This window comes from Dysidea avara, chromosome 4, assembly GCF_963678975.1.
Source record: "Dysidea avara chromosome 4, odDysAvar1.4, whole genome shotgun sequence".
NCBI classification, from domain to species: domain Eukaryota; kingdom Metazoa; phylum Porifera; class Demospongiae; order Dictyoceratida; family Dysideidae; genus Dysidea; species Dysidea avara.
In genome coordinates, this window is record NC_089275.1 from 19,303,884 (window position 1) to 19,330,470 (window position 26,587).

The 26,587-nt window shown below is 37.2% G+C and overlaps 1 protein-coding gene across 1 annotated transcript; it reads right to left on the reverse strand.

The window, feature by feature from the left end:
• Positions 1 to 682: 682 nt before the first annotated feature.
• Positions 683 to 26,070, reverse strand: LOC136252985 (NACHT, LRR and PYD domains-containing protein 3-like). Its single transcript, XM_066045573.1, has 4 exons — positions 25,942 to 26,070; positions 11,958 to 12,260; positions 9,444 to 11,234; positions 683 to 1,342 (listed from the first exon to the last, which is right to left on the reverse strand). The coding sequence occupies exons 2-4, from the start codon at positions 12,190 to 12,192 to the stop codon at positions 840 to 842; spliced, it is 2,529 nt and encodes an 842-aa protein (XP_065901645.1). The 5' UTR covers positions 12,193 to 12,260; positions 25,942 to 26,070; the 3' UTR covers positions 683 to 839.
• Positions 26,071 to 26,587: the final 517 nt, after the last annotated feature.

Consider the following 26,587-nt stretch of genomic DNA (forward strand, 5'->3'; position numbering starts at 1 on the left):
GTGTAGTGATGATTCTATATGGTAGACAGTCATCAGCAAATAGTTGTAGTGGCTAATAGAACAGTCAATACAATAACTCTAATAGAGCAGTCAGTTATAGGTTTCTGTTACCAATCTAATAATTTGCACTGATAATTCCAGTCAGAGTTGCTTCCAAATTCAATCTCAGAGGGCTAAAGTTTCAAAACATTTCTGTTGGGGCATGCCCAGTTTCCTTAGTTTGGCATTCTACATGTAGCCTGACCACTTCTTTGGGCCTTGCTACGGCTTTGCTGACTAACTAATTGATGCCACTAAACAAGTTATAGTTAGTACTATAGTCTTCACCACTTTCTGTATATAGATCTGAGACCTGCTGCTGCAGTAGTTATACTGCATGCTATACAGACTTACCTTTGTCTCCACATTGATATTATTATCGCGATATGCACAGTTACCCAACCAGCTGGTGCATAAATAGTCCAGATCACAGTGTGTTTTCCTATGAATTTTGCGTTGAATATTAAATTTTAACAGCGCAATTTCAATTTTCAAAGCATTCTTGACCCAAATAGTTTTGGGTTCGTACCATGCAATGAGATTGTTACCTTTTGTGTAGAATAGTTTCAAAAATCCTGTTGTACTGTATGAAAACCAGTTTTCAAAACCTTTTCATACTTTTCATATACATAATTCAAAGGTGAATTCTTTAAAATTTCATGAGCAAATTGTCAGGCAATGTGGCAATACATGCATACTTTCTTACACATTATCTCTGTAGAATTATCACCTCTAACTGTAGCATGACATGTAAGTCTGATATGCACATAAAACACATTTCTACAGTTATATGTAACATATTAACTTGTTGAATACATCAGTTTCTTTACTTCTTCATCATCCATAAATTTATCATCAATCTTTATTTCTTTAACATGACTTGCTAACGATGCCATTAACCGAGCTCCACGTACAGTGATAGGATTCCTTTGCAGATACAGCACCAATGTTTTGTTGTGACAACTGAACTTTAAATTATTAACTAACACTTCTGTCCCTATGTATTTAAAGCCACAATGGTTCAGGTACAATTTGAATAGTTCATGTTTGCTAAGTACATTAGCTATGGCAACAGCTCCTTCATTTCCAATGGTATTTCCATCCATTTTAAGAATTCTTATGCTATTGTTTGTCTCCAACATTGTTGCAATACACTGAGCACCCTTGGTTGAAAATTTACACTGCCACACTGATAGTTCATAAACAACAACACTGGGATTGCAGATTGCACTGGTTAATACCTCGATACCTTTGTCTTCAAGTGTATTGTGTCCCAAATCTATTTTCACTAAAGATGTGAGATCTGCAACAATTCAACAAAACATATCATACAAATCAGGTAACATGCACAATTCATATTATAGCCAATTAACCAAGTACTTCTTTATACAGATTTCACTCAATAACATGAATGCATGTTATGCCTCGTCACATGCATAGACTTTTTTTGAAATCAATGTAGATTGCTTTTACAAGTGATTTATAATTTAAAAGATTGCTGAAATTGGCTTGTTGTATCAGTGAAAACTTTAATGAACAGAGTCAACTGACCCATGGCACTACAGTGGAACCTCAATTATCCGAACCCCTTGGGACCAGGGGTGGTCCATAAGTCTGAAAAGTCCATATCTCTGAAACTGTGTAGAAATAGCCTTAAAATAGCATAAAGAACGTTTTTAAAAACTTCAGTATTATCAACTACCCTAATAGAACAGTCACTACTCTAATAGAGCAGTCATTTCCGTAGTTCGGTTAACTGAGAATCCGGGTCCAGATAACTGAGGTTCCACTGTATCTTGTGCCTTGTGAACAGTAGAGACAATAATCTCTTTAACTAAACTATCACAGGACTTGTTAAGATATAAATTATAACCAGCTTATTGCAGCTAGCGAATATAATTATTATCCTTTATGCAAACACATCTTCTACTGCAACAATAACCTACTGTACTGTGCACTAAGTTTCTTTATTTACTCAGCCTGATTAGAATCTTTCCAATTTGACCCTGGTTAATGCCACGGAGCAAGTTCCAACAATGTTTATTAATTTTATTGATTAATGGATAAAACAATGTATATACATTAGGCCTGAGGCATTTCACAGTATCCATATCCTATTACAGACCTCATTCAAGATAAAAGACTCTTTTTAAGATCAACATTATAGTGATTATTTAATATCTTGTAGACTTCTATCTAATCCAAAACAGCCAAGCCAAGCTATAAAAAAGAGTGCGGCCCTAAAAAAAGGCTATGGTGAAAAAGGATGTGAAATCCAAGGTGGCGGCCAAGAAATGGCTGTGATGGTAGGTTAATAGTAAAACTTTTAACAATGACAATTAATAATGACAATTCAGGTGAATTTTGGTGCCGCTTGGTCTTAGCACAAAATTCACCTGAATTATCGTTATTAAAATTTTTAACCTACCATCACAGCCATTTCTTGGCCACCACCTTGGATTTCACATCTTTTTCACCATAGCCTTTTTGAGGGCCGCACTCTTTTTTTACAGCTTGGCTTGGCTGTTTTGGATTAGATTTCACTTCTTTTTGTATTTGTATATCCCAAAGCCAGCCTATGGCCGGCTTTGGGGCTTTTTTAACTTATCTTTTTTTTCTTTACCACAGGAAGAAGAAGAAAAGATGAAGCAGATGTTAAATACTTTAAATATTTCTGATTTTATTAGTAAATGTACAATTTATATATATAATACATATATTTATTACAGAACTCTCTACGTGATTGTTTCTTTGTAACTGAACACTCTCTACAAGGCGACTTCTTCTAGCTGATCTCTCTACAGGGTGAATTGTTTGTAGCTGAACTATCTACAAGGTAACTTCTTCTAGCTGATCTCTCTACAGGGTGATTTGTTTGTAGCTAAACTCTCTACATGGTGGTTTCTTTGTAGCTGAACTCTCTACAGGTGATTTGTTTGCAGCTGAACTCTCTACATGGTGGTTTCTTTGTAATTGAACTCTCTACAAGGTGACTTCTTCTAGCTGATCTCTCTATAGGGTGATTTGTTTGTAGTTGAACTCTCCACAAGGTAATTTCTTCTAGCTGATCTCTGTACAGGGTGAATTGTTTGTAGCTGAACTCTCTACAAGGTAATTTCTTCTAGCTGATCTCTTTACAGGATGATTTGTTTGTAGCTGAACTCTCTACAGGTGATTTGTTTGCAGCTGAACTCTCCACAAGGTAATTTCTTCTAGCTGATCTCTGTACAGGATGAATTGTTTGTAGCTGAACTCTCTACAAGGTAATTTCTTCTAGCTGATCTCTTTACAAGATGATTTGTTTGTAGCTGAATTCTCTACAGGTGATTTGTTTGCAGCTGAACTCTCTACATGATAGTTTCTTTGGAGCTAAACTCTCTACAAGGTAACTTCTTCTAGCTGATGTCTCTACAGGGTCACTTGATTGTAGTTGAACTCTCTACATAATGGTTTCTTTGTAGCTGAACTCTCTACAAGGTAACTTCTTCTAGCTGATGTCTCTACAGGGTCACCAGTTTGTAGCTGACTCTCTACATGGTGGTTTCTTTGTAGCTGAACTTTCTACAAGGTGACTTCTTCTAGCTGAACTATGTAGTTGAACTCCTTACAAGGTAACTTCTTCTAGCTGATCTCTCTATAGGGTGAATTGTTTGTAGCTGAACTCTCTACAGGGCGATTTGTTTGTAGCTGATCTCTATACGGGTTACTTGTTTCTAGCTGACCTCTTGAATTCTTTTCAGGCTGACTGCTCTATTAGGATGACTGCTCTATTAGAGTATCTCAATCTCGCATTTTCTACACCAAGTTGGATTCCATGTTATAACTCCGTGGCTTTAAGTCTGATTCTTCTACACCATTGAAGAGCCTTTTTAAGATGAGTACTTCATCTGTACAGCGAATTTCAAAGCATTACCCCAAACGGTTTTTCTGGTAGGCGTAGCAAGTAGTTGTTTTTTATTCGATTGCATAATTGTTACACACTGTTGGTTTTTTCGTTGTATCTTCCTGGTTTTTAGCTTGATTTTTTTCAAACCACAGAAGGTTTGAGGTTCAATAGTTAACCTATTCACCCACCGATTTTCAGCTTCTTCCCATAAGTGGTTTACCTTGTAGGCATGACAACATATTGGTGTTATTTTTTGTGAATAATTGCTAATAACTCTTTGCCTGTTTATCGTATTCCAGCCAAAGTTGGTATAGAGATGTGCCTTTATACCCCCCTTTCTGTGTGCCAAATTTCAAGGCAATTGGATATGGCGTAGCAGTTTTTGTAAGTGTGCGAAAAGAGGAAGAAAAAAAGAAGAAAGAAAGCCAATTTTTGAAGTCACATATCTCGGGAACGCTTGAAGCGATTTCACTCAAATTTGGAATGCAAACAAATCACCTATACAGACTTCAGCTACAAACAATCACCCTGTAGAGAAATCAGCTAGAAGAAGTTACCTTGTAGATAGTTCAGCTATAAACAATTCACCCTGTACAGAGCTCATGTGGAGTACTGAAGTTGGAGGGCGTGTCTATAGCAAAATTCATCTTGTTTCATCAAGGCATTACAGAGCTACGAAGGTGCGAAAATTGTGTTTTTGTTCTACTTGTCAATATACTCACGGGTGTTGTGCGCCAGCTTCTTGGGCCGCATGACACACTACCGTGTGTCTTGATTAAGTTGCCTCTTTGTCTATGACAATACAGAGATTACAGCCCAAGAAGTTTCAGTCGATTTTGATATGGCATACTAGATAGCCCTTGTAACAGTTTGGTGATGCTACGCTGAACATTTTCCAGTAATGTGATATTTTTAATCAAGTATGGAGACCAAACTTGAACACAAAATTCTAACTGAGGGCGAATATAAGTATATACAGTACAAAATCTTAAAAGAGCTGCAAAACAAAAACATGAAAGAGTGTCTTAATTTTCAGTACAAAGAATTGGATCTCACTTGCCACTTTTAAGGTCGACAATAAAATATCTGTTTGCTGAAGTTGTATGTAAGCTGATACAAATTTTGAATGCATTATGCACTTTCATAATTGGCAAATACATTCAAATAGGATGGTATGGCCTTGTGGTCATCGCAAACCATTAGGCCTGCATCAATATGCCAGCATAACAAAATACATAATAGGCTGGAGTGCTATGCTAGCATAATGCTAGCATATTAGGTGGTTGTTTCAAGCTATAGAGCTTAATTCCTTGAAAATAGACCAACACTCTGCAGTCAGTGGAAAATACAAGCTGCAGTAGAGCACTCAAATGCATTGTACATAACTCCTTAGATTGACACTCATAGATTAGAACAGTCACTTTGTAGTGAAATATTCTAATAAAGCATTCACTGATTAAAATGCTCCAAGATTGTTGTAAGAAATGTTATTAACCTATGTAGAATAATGCTAACATAATGGGAACACTGAAGGGAATAACAGGTGAAAACAAGGGTGAAATTTGGAAATTCCTGAAAGCACTTTGGGAAAAGTTTTGAGTATATACAATTGACTTGGGCCTACAAACCATAAACAAATACCACTCACTGCCTTTGTTGTAAGGCAGCTCTCCAGCAGGGACAGACACAGTATCCAGGGTTTCAAAGACCCTTTGTGTATTACAAAAACTCCTGCCACATTACATCATCCACTTCATTGCACAACACCTTACATCATGTATTGCTTCATTCATTGCTTTTAACTTTATTTTTATGATCCCTAGGCTACTCAGATGTAGACGTTTTGTTCCTATGACCCCTACTCAAATAGTTTCTATAAGCTAACTTTTTAGTAACACAATTAGAATGACACCAGCCAAGATGAAGCTATTACAAAATCAATTTTGTGAGATAACACACTCCCTGGCTATGAAAATTTTACTGTAAAGTGATGTGACTATATCCCACTTCATTTTCAGCTTTGTTCCAAAGCATTACAAACAAAGAGCAATACAAGAAGCATCTCTGCAATCAATCCAGCAAACAACTAAACATGTATCCCTTTGTCTTACCTGTTATGCAAACATGTTACAAATGAAGAACAGAAGTGCCTCTTAAATCAATACAGTCACTACTAAAATTACGAGTGGTTTTTGTGAAAGCCAGCTGCATTGAAGCCATCAAGCATTACTGTGAATCAACACCTATATGCAGTAGAAATAAAACACAAAGGAGGACAAACATTAGTCAATGATGTGTGCACTGTGGTTGCTGTGGTTGGCAAAATGCCACTTCTTGGGCTGAAGTGATGACAAACAGTGAAGAAATCAAAGTTGGGATGAAGCATTGGTTAGTCAGTAAATAGAATATTCAGGAATTTTTAAAATTGAATATAAACTTGTCAGAAGAATTTGGAGTCGCTCTACTCTGAAGGAATTTTTGCATTTTGCTATGCCTAACCAATACTGCCAAGCTGTTATGAATGAAAAATGAGGCTGTTTTTTGGATGACATATATTTGGGCAAGAAAGCCCAAACTCCATGATCCTACTATACAGTATACTACCATGCATGCTGTATGATACAAAAAGTTCACAAAACTGCACAATTACTTGCCTTGCCTCTTGCTAAAGTGCTTGGGAACTGTTCTCTCACTTAACTACATATCATCCTATGAGCCTTTTAAAATGTATATATACGTACATAAGATTTTAGGAATCATTGCTCTGCTGTATAAGTTTAATGCTTGCCAAGGGCATCGGAACCGGGGGGGCCAGCCCCCACACTATTGTCAAAAACATGTTTTGGCCCCCCACTTTTTTGGCCAAGTACTAGTAGCCAATCAGCCAAAGTTATATATACACACAGAAATATATACCTCCATACAAGAAGCCATACAACCATCACGCAAAAGCACTTTGGGGTGTGGCATCACCAGTCCACCGCAACTGTCAAGCCATTTATTGTACTGTACCACAAAAACACCTGTAATTTTATTTATGTTATGTTTGCACATGATGTGTTGTTCAAATATTTCCTGGATCATGGCCAGTGCAGTGAGAAGTTTGAACAGTAGAAAGAGTGTCATATCCGTGTCATTATATGATGTGGTAACAGATCTAAGTCTAAGACGGCAGTCGCACTGTAGTGCGCGAGTGTATGGAAGTTGCTGACTACCGACAATTAAACCAGAAATTGTTAAGACTTTGTGGTGAAGTTGATTTATCAAGAGAAACAAATAAGGATGTTGAAAATCAAAGTGGCCAACCATGAATGCAGTGTGGTATTCACGTGATCTACGCTCAGTTTGGGAACACCTGCTAGAGCAGACATCCCAGTTGTAGTTCCTTACAGGTAACGATGTTTCACTTTGCCGATAACAACTATTAATGCTGTAATCCTTGTAGTGTGAAGTACGTAAAGATCGCATAAAGAAAAGACCTTCATGTGACCATGATTTCTCACGTGATACATACATGCATCAAGCACATGCAGTAGGTGTAGAGGAGCATAGCGGCAGGTGTAGGGAGTGAAGAGATATAGGTATGCAGTATAGGTGTAGGGCTATTAGCTAGTGATACCACACTCCACAACACCTTTATATAAACGCACATGTGAACTGAGTGCAGAGGAGCCGGACCTGTGTGTCTGCATGGGTGTTAATCAGTTTATGGTTGACTGGTTATGGCTATCTTTGGCCCCCCCACTCTGAAAATCGTTCCTACGCCTTTGCTTGTATTCAGTATTTACATTTAGGAAGTTTGTCCATTAATGTGATTTTTGTATTATCCTATAGGAGACTGGTACCTGATATTAATAGTGGAGGTAAGGTAAATTCATATCTCCACACCATGCATATAATTGTATACTCCACACATTGTTATGAATAATAAATCTGTATACTCTTTTGTTGCATAGGATATTGTCTTGGAACCTTAGATGAATCGCTTGCAGTTATAGATATATAGACTAAATATTTCCTTTTACATTTTTGGTATTATATTCAATGCAACGCTAGAGTTAAAATCATTTTTGATTACCAAGTAACTATTACACAGTAGGTGAATAACACTTGTATTAATTCAATCACTGCCACTATATTACTATAGCGGCAGTGACTGACTCTTTAGAAGTGTTCATTATATATTTTCTTCAATGCTTGATTGTTTGTCAAATTACCTGATTGTTTAATTAATTTGCCAAAAATTTCATATGTAAAATATCAAACAGTACGGTAGTACTGTTTAAGTAGGGATCCCCCCAAAAATGACAGGAGCCTAAAATTCTACCTTTAATAACCATCCTATAAACATCTTGCACAATGAAAATCAACTTTATATTATTCCAGTTAACATCAAATACAGCATTAAAACAAGAAAACACTTAGGATATAGACTTTTAAACAATCACTAAAACTTGAATTTTTGTCTCACTTGCCTTGCTTTGCTTTGTCTGCCTGACCACAATCACAAGACTGGAGGCTAAGCAAAGCTGCAAATGCCCACAGTTTTGTTACGCCACAATAGCAAACTCACCAGTGGGATGTGCCTTTTGGGGTTCATACTACCAACAAGTGCGTGCCCTCTGCACCTTGTCTTTTCTTTTTCAATCAGGCTGGTCTCATTCTTCTTCATGCAATGAAACCATATTGAGGCATTAATTTTCCCTATTAACACTTTCTTTTACCAGCATATATTTAGATGCTGCATTCTGTAGATACCTGTGAGGTTTACTATCACGCCTATTAATGCAATCTTGGTTGATTAATAGCAATCAAGTAGCAATCTATTTATCTAATCAATCCCCTTATTATTGATCACAATGAAAATATGAAATAGTAACACACACCCTGGTAGGTGAAATGTTGACAAGTGAATACAGCAGTCACTCTAATAGAACAGTCACACATGTATAGCTGTATGCTATATGTAACAAAATACCAAACTAGTGTATAAAAACACTAATTTAAAAACGAAGTAGGGATCCGAGCAATAAAAAGTAGTGAAACAAGCAATGAATGATAGTATTACAGAATAGTTCGGTGGGAAAATTCCTACTTCGGCATTGAACAATATAACGTACCAATGTAGGGATTTCCCAACAAGCTATATTGTACTACCATCATTCATCACTTGTTTTACTACTACTTTTTTATTGTTTGGATCCTACTTAAAATAACCAACTAGTTTGTGGACATGTAAGAACACAAATCATAATTTGAATTCATACACTGAATATATAGGCCATGTACACTTAATCTCTTTCTCACTTATTCAAAATACCGATCTGTGTGAGCATTTTTTTATTAGCTACTCTAGATTAGCCTGCTATAGCTAGTAACTATTTTGAAATTTGCTTAATGGCTACGTTCAGCCACCAGTGTTATAAAAATCATTGGTACAGGATGGAATATGGTGATGAAGATGAAGATGAGAAACTAACAACTATATAAGTTTATAATGTTGTAGTAATGTACTTACTAGCATTCACTATCTTCATGATGTATTCATTGCCGTAACTAGAGAACTTATTCCAATGGAGATCTAATTCCTTTATATAACCATTAGACCTAGAATTATTTGTAATGAGTTTAGTCAACTGTTCAGCTTCTTCATCTCCAATATCGCATTCCCATAATTGTAGCAGTGACACTGGAAAGTGATGTAGTAAATAAGAAATACACAAGCAATCATAAGGAAATATAGTCACGTAGCTCATGTCTATTTTAAAAGATGTTGAAGTCTCTGTCTCTTCGGAATTCTGTATTGGAGCCTCACATATACACTTGATGGCACACTTAAACACAGCAATGTTTTTGTCGTCTGTGCGGTTTTCTAAATTTGTTAACTGTAAGCACACAAACTGATAGATTTTGGAAGGTAGTGGTCTGCATAGACCAAAGAAATAACAAAACATGTAAGGGAACACTTCAAAATATTTTTGAACCATCTCATATTGCTCATCGGCAGGCAACAAACAAAGATAAAGTGCACAAAAGAACTCTTGTAAAGTCAAGTTAATGAAGTTATAGGTGGTAATGCACTTTGGAAGCTTTAGAGTTCGAATTGTTTGGAGAAAACCATTTCCATCCACAGTTGTAAGGCCACATTGAAGCAGATCTTTATCGGTAAAGATAATCTTTGGACTTCTCAGTGACCCATCTTCATTCATTGTACCCTCCCACTTGAAGAAAGCATGATATGCCACTTCACTCAGGAGTGATACCATGTGAAGGGCATCTGATGGCACGTCAGGTAACATCTGAGAAATCATTTGGTGTTTTTCAGAGTCACAAATTTCAGACGTTAGTGTTGTAGATGGTTTTTCATGTTGCCTTAAAATCAAGCAACCCACAAATACTTTGAGCAATTCAGTCAGATTGGGATTTGTCGGTAGAATTTGGTTGTATTCATAGATTTTAACAATCATTGCCAGACACATTGGAATGTGAAGCAAGCTGGAAATGTAAGGATTCATCTCTAGATTGCCAATAAATTCTTCAGAAGTGTCACTACCCTGGTTAGCAGTCTCACCACAAATACAGTTTTTGACAAACTCTTGTATTTGCTCCTTGTCAAAACCCAGAACTTCTATTCTCCTCTCAAAACCTTTCAAATGCACACAAGCATGTGGTCTGCATGTGATTACAAGTGTTGCTTTGGGCAGCTCACGACTAGTCAGTAAATCAGTTAATAAAGTGTCAGACTGCCAAACTGTACTCACCTCATCAAAACCATCCAATATTAACATGACTTTATGTCTACGTAACTCCACAATGGCCCCATCATTTTGAAGTAGAAACTGTATGGCTACTTTTAGTGGCTTAGTCCAGAAGTTTCTGAACATGACAAGCAATACTATGTCGAATTCTTGTAGTAGTTGCCCTTTTGCCCAGTCCTGGCAAATTTTATAAGCCAAAGTGCTTTTACCAATCCCTGGGCCACCTTCTATTAGTATTCTTTTAGGACATGAATTATTGCCATAATAAAATATATCATTAATGCTAGTGAGTTTTTCCTTAATGTTTGGAATGACATCGCGTTCCTTTAGAAGTGCATGCTTAGTAAATTCATCCAAATGTTGCTTCTCATCCTTGACATTTTGTTTGTGAACTAAAGCAAGTTGAACATATTTTAGTGCAGCAAATTCAGGCAAGTCTTTGGCACATGGGGGAGGTTGATTAAGATACTGGTCCTTCAATAAAGCTATGGAATTACTTAAAGTATCATCCAATCTTTGTCTTTTGCAACCATTCATTGATGAATGAAGGTCTACATGTACCAACACACCATAATGATGCACAGTCTTACTTACAGTGTACATATGCAATTGTGTGCATCAGCGTTGTAAGTGGGTCAGTACTGTTGACCCGTTTGACCCGAATAGTAATCCGGATGGGACCCAGATCTGACCCGGTTTAATTAAAATAGAGGCGTGCCCCAAGAGCTAGATTAAAAGTCCACAAGTTCCACTAGTCAGCCCTACATTTGTTTTGTACTATAAAAATAATTGTCTGCAAGAAGTGAGTAGCTACGTATAATCAAGTGGGTGTGGCTCCACGTACGTATTATCATAGATAAGTGCTGGTCACTGTAAAGTGTTAATAATAAATAATAAATAATAGACACCCCTACAACATGGATCTGGTGATGCATGCATGCCCACAGAGCACAGCTGGTACAATTCCGATAAGTGGGCGTGGCTCTACATACCCCACACAGACAGCAAAGCATATTCTTGAATGGTGGGTGTGGCTCCATGTAAGTTTCTTGAGTGTTTACAACTGCATTTCCTTCAATACAATAGAGCTTGTTAACTCACACGTGGGTCAGACCCAGATATTCAGTGAAGTGGATAGGACAAAATGTGACCCAAATGACCCGGATAATCCGGATGACCCGGCCCACTTACAACGCTGGTGTGCATGTGTAGAATTAATTATAGAATAATTCTTCCCTATAACACAGTAGGAATCTCTTGACTTCAAACATTACCTATTTCAATATCATCAGCCAATAATGTGAGAGCTTTGTTATCACTTTTCTTAATCAAATCTATTAGTTCTTCAAATTGAGAATATTTCTCAATGGCAATGGCTGGAGCAATAATCCTATCTAGAAAGAAAGCAGCCTTTTCTGCTGTGGTCTCTTTGGCTTGAACCTTTTCTTTGACATCTCCTGGTAAGAGATTGTGGAAGGTTAACTGAGCCATGAACATGACATCGTTCATAGGTAAAACTTTGATCAGTTTAGGAAAATATTTTTGATAAATGTTCTGAATAGAAGAATTGTCTCTCCCTAAAATGATTGTGAACAAAATTATATACCTTACAATGTACTAAAAAGGCAACACTCTGTGCTTACATAATATTATAGTCAAATTCACTGGACAAATTAATACAGAGCACTCAAATTATATACATATACCGCAAATACTTGGATAGATATATATACAGTATGATAGTCCACAAACTGCACAAAGGAGTGGGCATGGCCCACACAATAACATGATTAACATCACCCAAAAACCAGCCTCAATTTTCTCTGACGATGATGAAGTAGTATTGGTTAGGTAAAACTAAGCCCAAACAAGTCTTCAGATTGACCCGAAATGCTTTCAACAAGTTGCTACGGAATTTTAAGAAAAAATTATTTAATGGAATTTTCTACTGACTGAGTAACTGACTGATGCCTTTAGACAAGCATAACTCGATAACGGCTACAGCTATGGGCTTGATTTTTTCACTGTTTGACGTTGCTTCTGCCCGAGAGGTGAAAAGTGTCGATATGGCGATAGCACGTGATGGCTTCCCTTTCTAACAGAAATCGTCCATATTTTTCATAGTGGCTATACAGAGGTACTTTTTGAACAGTTCTTGATTCGTACTGCTGTGTAATGGGTTGAACATAGCTGACAACGAAATGTACTGGATACTTCACTTTTCAGATGATAATTGATATAATTGGGACGCGCGGCACTATTTCTTTTTTTTTGGTTTGCATGGATTGCAGAGGTGCTTTTCGAACAGTCCTTGATCCAAAATGCTGTGTAACAGGTTGAACATAGCTGACAATGAAATGTAATGGATACCTCACTTTTCAGACAATAATTGATATAGCTGGGGTGCGCAGCGCCATTTCAGATGTGGTATGCGTGGATTCACCAGTCATAGCTAACAATTATTTGTAAAAAAAATTAAACAATCAAGTACATAGAAAAATTTGGAATTTTCAACTACAGTAGGGACAATAGCACATCGATAAAAAGTACTGAAACAAGTTGGAGTAGTGCACGATATTAAATCACCATAAAACAATAAGAAGTGTTATAATCCCTCCTGTGCCCAAGATAACATAATGGAATGCACAGTAGGGATATAACACTTCTTATTGTTTTACTGTGATTTTGTTCCACATGGGGTACTTTGAGGTAATAAGTCACTCTCTAGAGTTCCTTGGATACATATACATGAAATTGACAAGGAAAAAACATCCTGACCACCTGGCAGACTCCTGTAAGCGTTCAAACGTTAATCGAATGGCTGCAGGTTCGAGGCTGCCTAGGTCCAGTCATGGATTTTTTCTCCTTTCTCCACCTTTTCAAACACAGTTTCTGTAACAACTTTGAACAGGCACAGACCTTCAGCACTTGTGCTGTAAAGCCATAAATAAATAAATAATATCGTGCACTACTCCAGCTTGTTTCAGTACTTTTTATCGATGTGCTATGGTCCCTACTCTAGTTAAAAATTCCAATTTTTTTCTGTGAGTTTATACTCGATAAGGATTTGGTAATGAGATGGTAGATTATTAATTAGTACTCAAGTATACTCATTAAGATCACACAGTTCTTTATTTCTCATAATGACCCAATTATGGGATATTGCATGGGTTATGAGACAGTTATAATTTATCCTTTACTAAGGAAGAAAACAATTCTCTGCAATATTTTCAGCTTGACCAATTGGCTGAGACCAGCATCACCCAATTCACTAAAAAATTCCTTTGAGATCCAATTAGTAGGGACAGATCCAGACGGGTTTCTGAGGTTTCTAGAAACTGGTCAAGTATTAAAATTACTTTTGCATTGGATATCAAAGGTTCAGACCAAAGTACTCTAACAGATCTAGAACAGTAATTATTAATTATATGCCTTAATTTCTTTATTAAAGTTACCAACTCCCTAAAATCCCAATCGGGGACATTGGAAACAGTGGAAATTGAAAACTGAAACTGAAAAACTAAAATTGGTCAAAACTTCATATTAACAGGTACCTCTTAACAAAGACCACCTCTATAATAAGACCGCCTATAAAATAAGACCACCTCATTATAGTAGTTATGTCAAGTAGGTCCAAAAATATAGCTAAGGTGTACTCATAATGTAATAAAGTATCAATCAATCAGACAGTACTTAAAAGTTGAAATGACAGCTGCAGGGTTGTACAAAAGGATATACTATCTTATCATGCCAAGACCTAAAGTCCATGGTCATGTCACAAATAAAAATGGAGCAATTGCATGCATAATTGAATTTGATAATGGATTTCTCATGAATATTATTGTGCATGATTTAGGAGTTGCATGGTTACAAAATCAACATTAATGATTCTTGACTTTGTGTCTTAATAATTGTTAGGCACATGTAATAAGCATCCTCGAAGATTTAAAAACCTGAGGTGACATCAGTAATTACTGAGGCGCAGGTAATTATTGACAGGTTTTTAAATCCTCGAAGACACCTATCATGAGTGTCTAACTATTACCAAGACACAAAGTCCAAGATCATTAATTTAACTATGCAACTCTTAAATCATGCACAATTCATGAGAAATCCATTATCAAATCCAGTATCAGCAGAGTAATTGTGCATGCAATTACCCCATTGTCATTGTGACATGACCATGGACTTTAGGTCTTGGTATGGTAAGATGGTATATCCTTATGTACAACCCTGCAGCTGTCGTTTTAACTTTTAAGTACTGTCTGATTGATATTATACAGGTGGTCTTATTATAGAGGTGGTCTTTGTTAAGAGGTACCTGTTAATATGAAGTTTTGACCAATTTTAGTTTTTCAGTTTCAGTTTTTCCGTTTCAGTTTTTCAGTTTCAGTTTTCAATTTCCACTGTTTCCAATGTCCCCTAAAATCGTATCTCAGAGCTTTCAAACGCTGAATTTATTCCTACATGGGGGCATGCCCCCAAAACCCCCAAGATGGCATCCATGTCTGTTGCATGCTTCAAGCTCTACCTCTTAACTTTTTAGTCTGCTCCTGATACTATATGCCAACAGAAGCAAGCATAAGCAGCCTATATGAATCAATTCCTAGCATGTGTTTAATTTGTCAGGTTTAAAGATTTTTTGGTGAAAATTGTCATCAGGTTAAATCTCAGAATCAGTGGCAATTCTAGACCTGATCTACAGGGGGCACAGCATGCCTATTGTTGTATGGCTGTAATATAAAGTAGAATTTCAGGGAGCCTGGGGGTGCAACCCCCAGAAGGTGCAGTTTGAAGGCTTGTAAACAGCCTAAAATTTATGCTAAAGACATGAAAATGCTAAAAATTACAATGCTAATCTATACTGCAACCTTTTCCCAAGCGTTTCAAAACTTATTTTTCAGCAGGGGCCAGGGGCAGTGGCCCTCCCTTAGAATCACATATGTTCAGAATATATATAATTGCAAAAATTTCCTAGGGGAGCATGCCCCCAGACTCCCCTAGATTTAAGTATGTGCATGCAAAAGAAATTGAAAACCTGTCATCAAAGCTGCTGGAGCCACCCTTGTTTAGTGTGCTGAACTAGGAGGTGATTACTCAGAGCAAGTATAAACTTCCAGTGAAGGTTTGATTATAGACATAAAAACTTGCAGTTGACTGATAAAATGATTTATCACACAAAACTACGTAGCCCTCAGGCAATCAAAGTATTACTGGGGCACAACATAATTTTTGTGGACTTAGTAATATAAGATCACGTGGCCAGACCATCTTTTTTCACTTCGTTATTGGGTAGGGAGAAACTCCCTACCCAAATTAAGAATGTCAAACAGAAAAAAGCAATCTGGTCATGTGAGACTAGTGGACTTTTTAAGATCACAAATCACTATGAGTACAGTTAAATGATCATTTTGAAGTTGTTGAAGTGGAATTTCAGTAATCAGGAAATCATTCAGCTTAGTCCAAGAGAGGCCCGAGCAGATTAACAGTGATTTCACTCAATCAAATATGTAGAGTAAACTGCAGTTGACTTACCAGAAAATGGCTTTAAGATGTATTTCTCAATTTCTTTACTTTTAATAAAGTTGTTATGACTCATTGATGACATGCAGCTATAGATGCAACTACCAAAAACTCACCATTTATATTTATCTACTTATACCTTATAGCAACCAGTTAAAACTTAACAGAGAGCTTTATGTATATGTTAAAGCATAGCCGCGAGTACTATATGAAAAATAAAGCACGAGGTGCGCGGCCGAGATGCTAAGTCGAGTGCTATATTAGCATCAAGGCCAAGCACCGAGTGCTTTATTTTCTATATAGCACAAGCAAGGCTATGCTTTAAATGATTTATGAAACTTTCTAATTGTGTAGCTTCACTATACACTAGGACTCGTAATCAACATGTGTTGCATGAACTATTAGCAGCCCGAACGCACACAAACTAAAGTAACTCACGTGTATTTCACCATAGTTTGGCATGGTAGACGTTCATTGCATATTTTGGCAGGTTTTGCTCACAACCCACAATCAATTCTATTGTGAGTCACTTGGTAAATATTTCTGTGATATCTCCATGACTTGTCCGTTTACATTAACAAACGTAACAGCAACGTTACCTTCTCCCACCCATCATCGAAGCATTTAGGTATGTCTATAAAAGCAATCCAGTGGTAGAATTCGTATTGGCTGGGGTGATTGATCACTCAGCGCGGCGAGGCTATCAGCCTTCACCACTGGCTTGGGTGATTAGTCGTACTGGTGTGAGCTATTAGCCTGCACTAGAGCATGTGGGCAACTGTGCTTTATTGCCCACAAAGAGTGCTTTATTGAACGAATAAAGCACTCTTTGCGGTGCAATAAAGCACTCTTTGTGGTCAATGAAGCACTGTTGGCTGGCTGAGAGTGTACTTTATGAACTTTAAAGTACACTTTTTCCTTTGATCTCGCCCATGCAAAGTTCTATAAAAGATTGAAAAATGCAACACTTAATAATTATAATCAATCAAATTCAAGGTACAGTAGCTGTTTGGTGCTACAGCATTTTTAGTAGAGCAGCTTAGCTAGCAAAAATGAGCGAATTGTGCACTTTGTGCAGAAAGTATGAAACTTTGCACATAGTACCTACCTACCATGAAGTGTATTTTGAGATGTGGAGCCATCGCAGATTTGACCCTTGGTGTCCTCTACAGTTCATTTTATGCTCAAAAATAGTGACCTTTGTCTATATATCACCCATACAACACTCAATTTGTTCAAACTAGGTGCCAAATTGAAGATCTTTATCCAAGAAACAAGTTGATACTTGTTGCAAGCTCATAGCATATTACATTTCAAAGTTATGGTAATTTTTACCAGCAGCAAATTCATATAAATCCAACTGCCCACGCAATTACACTCTTCATCTACATTCTTGTTTGCCACTCAATTTTTGTATATTTTTTAGTTCATCATGAGCACTGCAGGTTGCATATACAACCAAAAATTGGAGAGAGATATCCAGGGGTGGGGCATGTACGTACCCTCTTCTTTTTGTGGTAGTTAAATAAAAGTAGTTCATAATTATATGTATGCTGCTCTATCAACAGTTTTAACTACAATGGGGGTTCTGTAATAATTCATTTGGGTGCTTTTTACTCTCCTTTACCCCCTTTGACAGATGAACTCCTTAATCTATAAATCAAAATCTCAGTGAATACATCACAACAACTGTAATATTGAATGAAATACATGACATGTGTATTTTTCCTGGTACAACAGCTCAGAACTGTACCTGAGAATACAAGCATGAGATTACTTCTCATCATTCTCAGGTACTTTAGAGGTTGTACCTGAGAATTCACCTGTGGGAGTCTAAAATATTCTGGGTGCATGGCATGCCCCTTTAGATGCCACATGTGTAAACTAGCTATGAACACAAAGATCTTTATACCATCGTCCCCCATTACTCTCATTGTGACTTCTCTTTAGTCATTTCCTAGATGAAGGTCTGACTGATAGTACTATTTCTAAAACCTGCAAACTACATTTTTATTGCTGTAAAGCTTTGGAAAATGCTTTTTTTGAAGTTGTTACCTTTTTAGCTATACTTGCAAACATGGAACACATTTTGCTATATAGAACCAAATTGTGAAACACAAATTGTCTAGTTGGTTATGCCCTCAGACTCCATCACATCTTGGTGTGTGTCAGCGTTGAAACCGGGTCGGGTCATCCGGGTCTGACCCGGTTTACAATTTATCCGGGTCTGACCCGGATTGGATCACGTGAGAAACGAAATTGTTCGTTTGACGACATGGAACTTATAAACGCTATCACGTAGCTCTTTCGTGAGCCACGCCCACTTATCGCATTACCAACATATGTTCATCCACGCCTATTTGTTAGTAAGTGCAGTATGTAGCACGAAACTGAGGGTATCTATGGTGAGGGGTAGCTATTGTCAGTAGGTGAAGACCTTTTTTTTTTTCATTTTTTTTTTTTTGGTCTTCAACCTACAGCTAGGCTGAAGTTGCAATATTTACTCAACACAAATCAAACGCTCAAAATGTAGACTCGTTCGCTCGCCCGAGACTAGCCGAAACACGTCTTGGCTTTAATTAATCCGGGTCACATCCGGGTCAGTGGGTCATCCGGGTCAGCAGTAGTGACCCGGTTTCAACGTTGGTGTGTGTATATACCTCTAAAGGCAAATATATATTTAAGGGGATACAAGATGTTCATGATCATAATCTCCTTATAGTCAGTTCACAAAATTAGCTATCAACACAGTATGTTAGATACGTTTAAGGCTTTTCAGCAAATGTGACTGATAGTAGCATGTACAACCTTCAGTAGAGTTTTATGCATTAAAATATTATACAGAAGCAAAATTATAGCCATAAGCAACCTCAAATTTGAGTTTAATCTGATGACAAAACTATATAAATTATGACATTTGGTGATTTATCATTTATCTCACAGGAGTATTGTATACATAACCCCTATGCCTCACTCCTGGATATCTCTCCATGTTTTGGTTGTATATGTAACCTGCAGTGCTCATGGTTAGATTAAAAAAATAAATTACTGAATGGCAAACAAAGAATGTAGATTAAGAGTGTAAAGTTGATTTTATATGAATTTGCTGCTGGTAAAAAATACCACAACTTTGAAATAGAATATGCTATGAACTTGCAACAAGTATCAACTTGTTTCTTGGATATAGATCTTCAATTTGGCACCTAGTTTGAACACATTGAGTGTTGCGTGGGTGATATATAGACAAAGGTGACTATTTTTGAGCATACAATGAACTGTAGAGGACACCAAAGGTCAAATCTGCTATGGCTCCACATCTCAAAATACACTTCATGGTAGGTAGGGACTATGTGCAAAGTTTCATAATTTCTGCACAAAGTGCACAAATATTTTGCTAAGCCACTCTACTATTTCACTAGAAGGCATCGATAAAATTTGCTGCTACCCCTGCACACGACAGTAGTTTGCAAGTTGATCTGATTACATAAATCAAATTTTGGTTTGCGGATGCTAACTAAAGAGCTTATCCTTTCAGATATAAACCAAGAAATGCATTTGAAAACAATGTTGCAAATGTTAGGAAAATCAATATTAAGCTTATATTATAATACAATTAGTGTAGTTAGGGATCACTGCAATGACAAAAGATCATCCATTTGATGTGGTAATTTAATTACTAATCTGTAAGTCTCAAAAAGGAAGCTTCTATATAACAACAAAAATCTGTGTACTGTATGTGGCAGACTCCTATAAGCATTCAAGCATTAATCAGATGGCTGCAGGTTCAAGGCTGCTCAGGTTTAGTCATGGATTTTTTCTCTCCTTTCAAACCTACTTTATATAAAGCAGGCTGTATAGGGCCAGATGTCCTGCAGACCTTCAGCACTTGTGTTGTAAAGCCTTAATATAAAAGATAAATAAAATGTCATCATGTTTAACAGTGAGAAGTTGCAATTTTTGTTTGTTGCAGTACATGCACCAAAAGAATTATGAAGCATTTGCTTTTGCCACTTCAGACAGTTGGATGGAATCACAACAAATCTGCTATACTGAGAAAAGTTTACCCAACAATGGAATTGCTTGTTTGTGGTGAGACAATACAAGTCTCAAACCTGCATAACATTGGATTACAATGAAACCTCTCCCTAAATTACCTGATTGTTTTTCTAGCTGTAATAGAGAGCTTTCTTCATTTAGCATATTGAGTCAGACCTATAGCTTTTGGGACCAAAGTCTTTCTCCCTATCATATGAAGAAGCTTGCTACATGGCACAGACATTATTTGGCTTAATCACGGAACACTGTAATTTTTGCAAACTAACCTGCAGAGCTAATTCACAGTGGTTTTGTTTCATTGTAACACTAATGCAGCAAAGGTTAATGGCTGTCAAGACATCGAAATAGCTCAGAACGTTCCCTTTCAAATATCCTCCATTCAATTTTCCATAGAAAAAGCAAGTGATTTTCAACCTTAAAATGACATGTTTAAATTTTCTCTGATTTCCTTCTGCTATAGCTCATCTTAATCACTATTCACTGCTCTTTCCAAATCTGGTTTTAAATCTGAGGTCAGTACAGCTCACGGGTAAGGTCGCATGTACACGCATGATGCGCGCTCGAGTGACCCGTGTGGATGCAGCAAGGCTACAGTAATGCTCCACGATAGCTAACTTTACTCGAGAGCATCACACAACTGAGACCAGATAACGGGTCTCACCTATGGTCTTGGGAGGCTGCACTGGCTCAGTTCCACCAGCTGTGAAGTCTCCTATTGCAATGCCTGTGTTGTAGCTACCGAATACTTGGTAACTTAGCTACTGACTTGACCTTGACTCTGTCACGGACTACAGTCAGTGCCAAGTTGGTCAGTGCTGTAGCTAGCAGTATAGCTACCGTAAACCTAGATGGATTGGTCGCCAAGTAATGCCACAGAACCCCAGTTAGTGCATTTTTCTAATTCGTATTTTCTTTATCTAGATAGTTAAAGGAATGGTCAACCGAAGTTTCAACTCTAGAAGCCAAGAAAGTTCGAAGTTACAGCGCTACGAAGGGCCTACGAAGTGCTATAACAGCAAAAAATTGATTTGTACAGTGACAATAAACTACAGGCGTTTAATAAAACGATCATAACATATGGATGAAGTCCCCTACCAAGATGCAACTTGCACCATCGAATTCTCCATGAACAAGCAAATCCATTGCTGGGTAAGTTTTGTCTTCCAGGCCTTTCCTACGTCCACGGGGGCCTGGCGAAAGCAAACGAACATGAGAAAAAGCGATAGTGAACTACTTGTCTAACGCAAGGCAGACTAATGCTGATATCTTCTGTCTCCTTGAGAGTACTGACACAAAACAAAGATTTTGGAATTCCTCTTGCTTTTGGGATCACGATGCTGCCAAGGTTTTTGGTGTTATCACTTTCTTTCATTGTGAAACAGGCGCTTCAGAATTTACGGATTTTTTCTTTTTCGTAAATATTCCACTCATTGCATTCTGCGGGCCCAGGCGTACGTTTATTGCATTCTACTGTATAATTAGCTAGCTAGGCTTGCACGAACATAATTATGGGACCGATCACAAATGTTTATGTGATTTAAGTGTTGTATGAAGTTACTAAACTCAGTAGCGAGTGTTCTCATGAGTGGCGAGTTTCTCGTGCGGCTAGTGCATATACACGCGATATTCCACAGGTATTGTACAGTACACTACAAAAGAATGATCACGCGAGAAGATGCGAGCATTACTCGCATGCGTATATTCGCGACGTTACCTTTGAGCTGTACTGTATCTATCATGTGTCGTGGGTTATTATGCCTTTTATTGCATCCCCCAAAACGCCCAATACAAAATGTATGGGAAATTTGCTACACCCGGTCGGTTTAGGCCATTTTGACATGCCACAATTTCCATGAATTGGACTTCTTTTGGTATCTTTGTACTCGCAGAGAGTTGCTCTACACGTATCAAATTCAGGAAGTTACTAAACAGACTCGAGGTAGGCAGTACACGATAATTAATTTAATTTTTAATGGTTTTTCAATCAATTTACTGTATAGTTAAGTTAACTGTGGTTTTAAAATTTAATCATTGTCAATGAACAAATCAATCTTTCTGTTCTCACTACTCTGTGTAGTACTATAGTAACTCCAAAATTTCTAAACATATTATAAAGCTGAAACTTCACAAAACCATTCCCATGTACAGTAGATCATCTAGATGCCAATACAGAATTCCATAAATATTATGTTGTGTTCAAGTCACATACAATGTATTTATTATTTCAAAAGCCAATAAAGAAACATGTTTACTGTATAGACTGAATGATTGAAAATTGACCACAGTTACCATAATCAAAGTATTGCACCTTTTCCACAAGGGATTTTATTATGTTCTATATACCACATGTTGTTCAACACCATAAAAGTGATCACTGATTATGCATGAATAATAGCCAAATTTCTCTTAAAGGGACACTCCATCGGTATCAGAACCATTCAACCACACAATATTTCACATCCTGTGAAATAATTACATATCTAACAAGTGGACAAGAAATGGCAGGATTTTGGGCTTGTACATCAATAGTTAGGCAGGTGAGATACAGCCTAACATGTTTTCCCAGCTGCACAACAATGTGGTACAACAATGCTGTGTTGCCCTTTGTAAAACTTAATAAACCATGATGGTCACTCCCCAACCATCCAACTGGTTGTAATGCATGGCTCAAGCTGTTGTTGCTATCCCTTCATAGTACAATATTACAACATGGTTTGGAAACATCAACTAGCTAATTATAAGTAATATTGCCTCATAAACCTAAACGGCTTCATGATGTAAATACTACTAATTGAATCTTGTTGAATAGCACTGGGACCACAAATGAAGATAACATGCAGCAATAATGTTAATTATGACACCATTTGTACACGAGTTGTCTTTAGCAGTTAAAACAGGTGAGAGGAGAGCTCTTTTGTGAGGTAGGCACTTAGTGGTGAAGAGTTTGAATGATTTCTAACCTTGTAGCCATTAACAAGTGATGTATTGCTTCGCCAACTGCGTTGATAGTGGTGTTTGCCTTTATCTAACCATAAAGTCTTACAGTTTAGAGATTGTAATTGACGTTTTCTTTGTTCTATTGTTTCTGGCAACCTTCCTTACTGGTCTAGCCTTTGTCTTTCCTGTTTTTCTAGATTACGTGCACAAATGATGTCATATGTGAGCGATAATATACTGCTGCATATTAATGTCATGCTTCGTGGTATGAACCATGCACCAACATGGACTGGATTAAAGAGTACTCCCTAAAGTTTATAGTGTCATAGCAGTCACTAATACTGTGAATTATGCCCAAGTAACATGCATAGAAAGAGAAGGCTAAAATACATTGGAGCCATTGGAAAACATGGTTTTGTGGTTAAAATAAAGTACTCCACTGAAGCCATAAATTTAATTATATTCCTTATTGACATATGTGCTCAATCAATATCTGATTTTTGATAAATTAATCAGTCAAATAGAATTACAGAGGACACTTAGATGGTTTGATGGTTTTTCCTAGAAATGTATAGCTATGTTACCCATAACACCATTGATATGATGAAATACACATGTACATGTAGACAGCATGCTGAGGTGTTACAAACTCATGAAGTCTAGTCTCAGTTTTTATCTGGCTATATATTGTACTGTATATGGCTATTATTACTTCAAACATTTATACCCAGCAAAAAATGCACATGTGCTTTAGAAAATGCCTATAAGCAGTTAAAGATGTAATTTTGAATGGAATATATGCCAGGTGTTTTAGGACAGCACTGATCAAACCTGCATGTATGCATTCTGCAAACATAAAACTGACATATTCATGCTGTTACAAAACACTTACAAAAACATGTTTAAAAAGTGTTACACTGCTAGTTAAGTGCTTAGCTACGTATATCCCTATGTGTGACCAGCCCTGTGGAGAGGACATGTGGACCCATAAAACTGTCCACTTTTCAGACTTTCATACACATATAGTATTTTGAAGCCATTGCCATGGACCTTTCAGTTCTCATTGAATTTTACATTAGCATATATATCCACACTACTCACAGCCCTATATGTATAATATGCTTATGGAAGTTCATCATGCACGTATACACTGTCACAAAGAAATATTCTATCGAACTTTACATCTTCCGGGTGCTTTCTTAATAAAAAAAAATAGTCATAGCTAATTGCATTAACATTTAATCATGGGTATTCGTTTGTTCAAAAATTTTGAAAATGTTAAACTAACCAGGCAGCCCAAGCTCATATTTTTGATTTGCAAAGATTTATACGATCTTACCCTCGGGTAATTGCATAGCAAAAATCATAAAAATCCATGCAGCACAGGCTGAGTGGCAGTGGATTTTTCAGCAGCTGTTCTATTGAAATAAAAAGAAAATATTCGCGAATATACATAAACCTTTTAAAATATGCACAGCTGGCTGGTGCTTCCTCCCAAAGGGTATGAACTTTCCACTTGATTTAGGCCCCTATTTGGTGATTATTAGTTTCTCATCCAGTCTTTCTAATTATTATGATGCGGGCGGGAGGGCATTACCATTAGGCCATTATAATATTAATACACTGATGTCCAAATTTTCTTTCTTTCCTCCCACAAATTAGCATTGATTTTTAGTTACAATCGTGTTTTATTGGCTTCATCATAGCGGCGTTTCAGTTGAATGCTGAAAAACTGTCGAAAATAGAATCCACTGCAGTAATTTGCCAAGGAAACAACAGTTCTCCTGGTGATGCATAGTGCACTGTAGCATTAATTTAAAAAACTCCGTCGTCTTTCAATACAAACTATGACAGTTTGGTATCATGTGTTCTTCTGAGCATGCACAGAGTAAATAATTTTTTTACACCTATTGGAAAATTTAATTATCTCAGCGGGAAAATCCCAATTTACAAGTGAGATACACACGTACATACTGAAAACTACACCATACTACTACTTATTACCTAACTATATACTTATTACAGAGTAAATAATGGTTTAGCTACCATGCGGTAGCCTAAGAAGGATGCGGGCGGTGGATGAGAATCTAATAATCACCAAATAGGGGCCTTATAAGCTCCATATGAGTGGTACTTTAGTTTCTATACTTTTAAAGAGGATTGGTAACCTTTAGAAGGCGCTACTTGTTTGTTATTCGAAGTATCCGCCAGGTAAAGTAGATAATAACAATAACAATGACTGAATTAGCCGCCACATGTTGCATTTTTACACGCTGTTAAATTTCGGCTCATAACTCCTCAGCAGTTGATTGTGTCGAAACGAAATTTGTACTGAAGGGTGTCCGGAAATACCCTCATTTACCTTAGTTAATGCATTGCCGCAAGTGCTATATGGCAGCATGGCCATGGCTAGCAAGAGTGGACGAGAGACAAAATATTAAATAACACGAGGTGGAACCGAATCATGAAACTACATTCTTCATATGGGTAGCAGTATTAACTGACTTAAAGAAACTTCCGTAGACTGACTGACAGATAGTGCCGGCAGAGCTAGCTAAACCGGGCTGATTTCCATCTGGAAAAAAAAAAAACTCACTGGGAGCGCCAGCTGTTAGCCACAGAGTGATAATACCAGTTTTTACAGAGACAGTCACATATTGACACAATATTAACCATACTACACTGCGGCAGTGCCGCATCAATTCATGATGATTTCATTAATTTGGCTGTACAATGACTCACCATGCTGCTTGATGAATCCTTGCGATTTTCTCGATGGTGAATCAGTCAGCGAGTAAATTAGATAATAAGTTAGATATAGTACAAGGTAACAGCCTAACTGGTTGAGGAGATCGTACAGTAAACACGGGAGAGGTGCGCCGCTTTTCAAATGCGCATGCGCAGACTTGCAGTCAGATTTAAATTGAGTCAAAAGTGAAATTCGTGTGTTTAAAAAGCAGTTAAAATAAAATAAATAAAATATATTGCAGGGGCGGATCTAGGATTTATAAAAGGGGGGCTAACTCAAGGTATTAATCTCTTGGGTAGAGGTATGCGAAGCACACTTCCCGGCATGCTTTGCATGCTGGAACTAGGGGGGTCTGGGAGCATGCCCCCCCCCCCCCCCCCCCCCCCTCCCCCCCAGGAAATTTTTGAAAAATAGATGCTAAAATACTGCAATTTGGAGACATTTCCACATGAAATTCATAATATTTTCTGCCTGCAGATATTTTATATACTGCCTTTAGATTATAGGTATGGCTCTCTAAAGCATTTTGTTAATGGAAAAGTTTGGGTAGGTACAGACAACCATGCACCCTCTCACAATTACACAACACTGAATAGGTGCATGTTAGAATAATAATGTTGAAAGTGGAAAATTTTGAAA

Excerpts from the sequence above, each read along its gene's own strand:
- LOC136252985 (XM_066045573.1), bottom strand. The coding sequence starts at position 12,192 with ATGAACGATGTCATGTTCATGGCTCAGTTAACCTTCCACAATCTCTTA. Across the intron at positions 11,235-11,957 it reads GGCTGATGATATTGAAATAG|ACCTTCATTCATCAATGAAT; the intron begins GTAATGTTTGAA and ends TGGTACATGTAG. Across the intron at positions 1,343-9,443 it reads CATGAAGATAGTGAATGCTA|ATCTCACATCTTTAGTGAAA; the intron begins GTAAGTACATTA and ends GAATTGTTGCAG.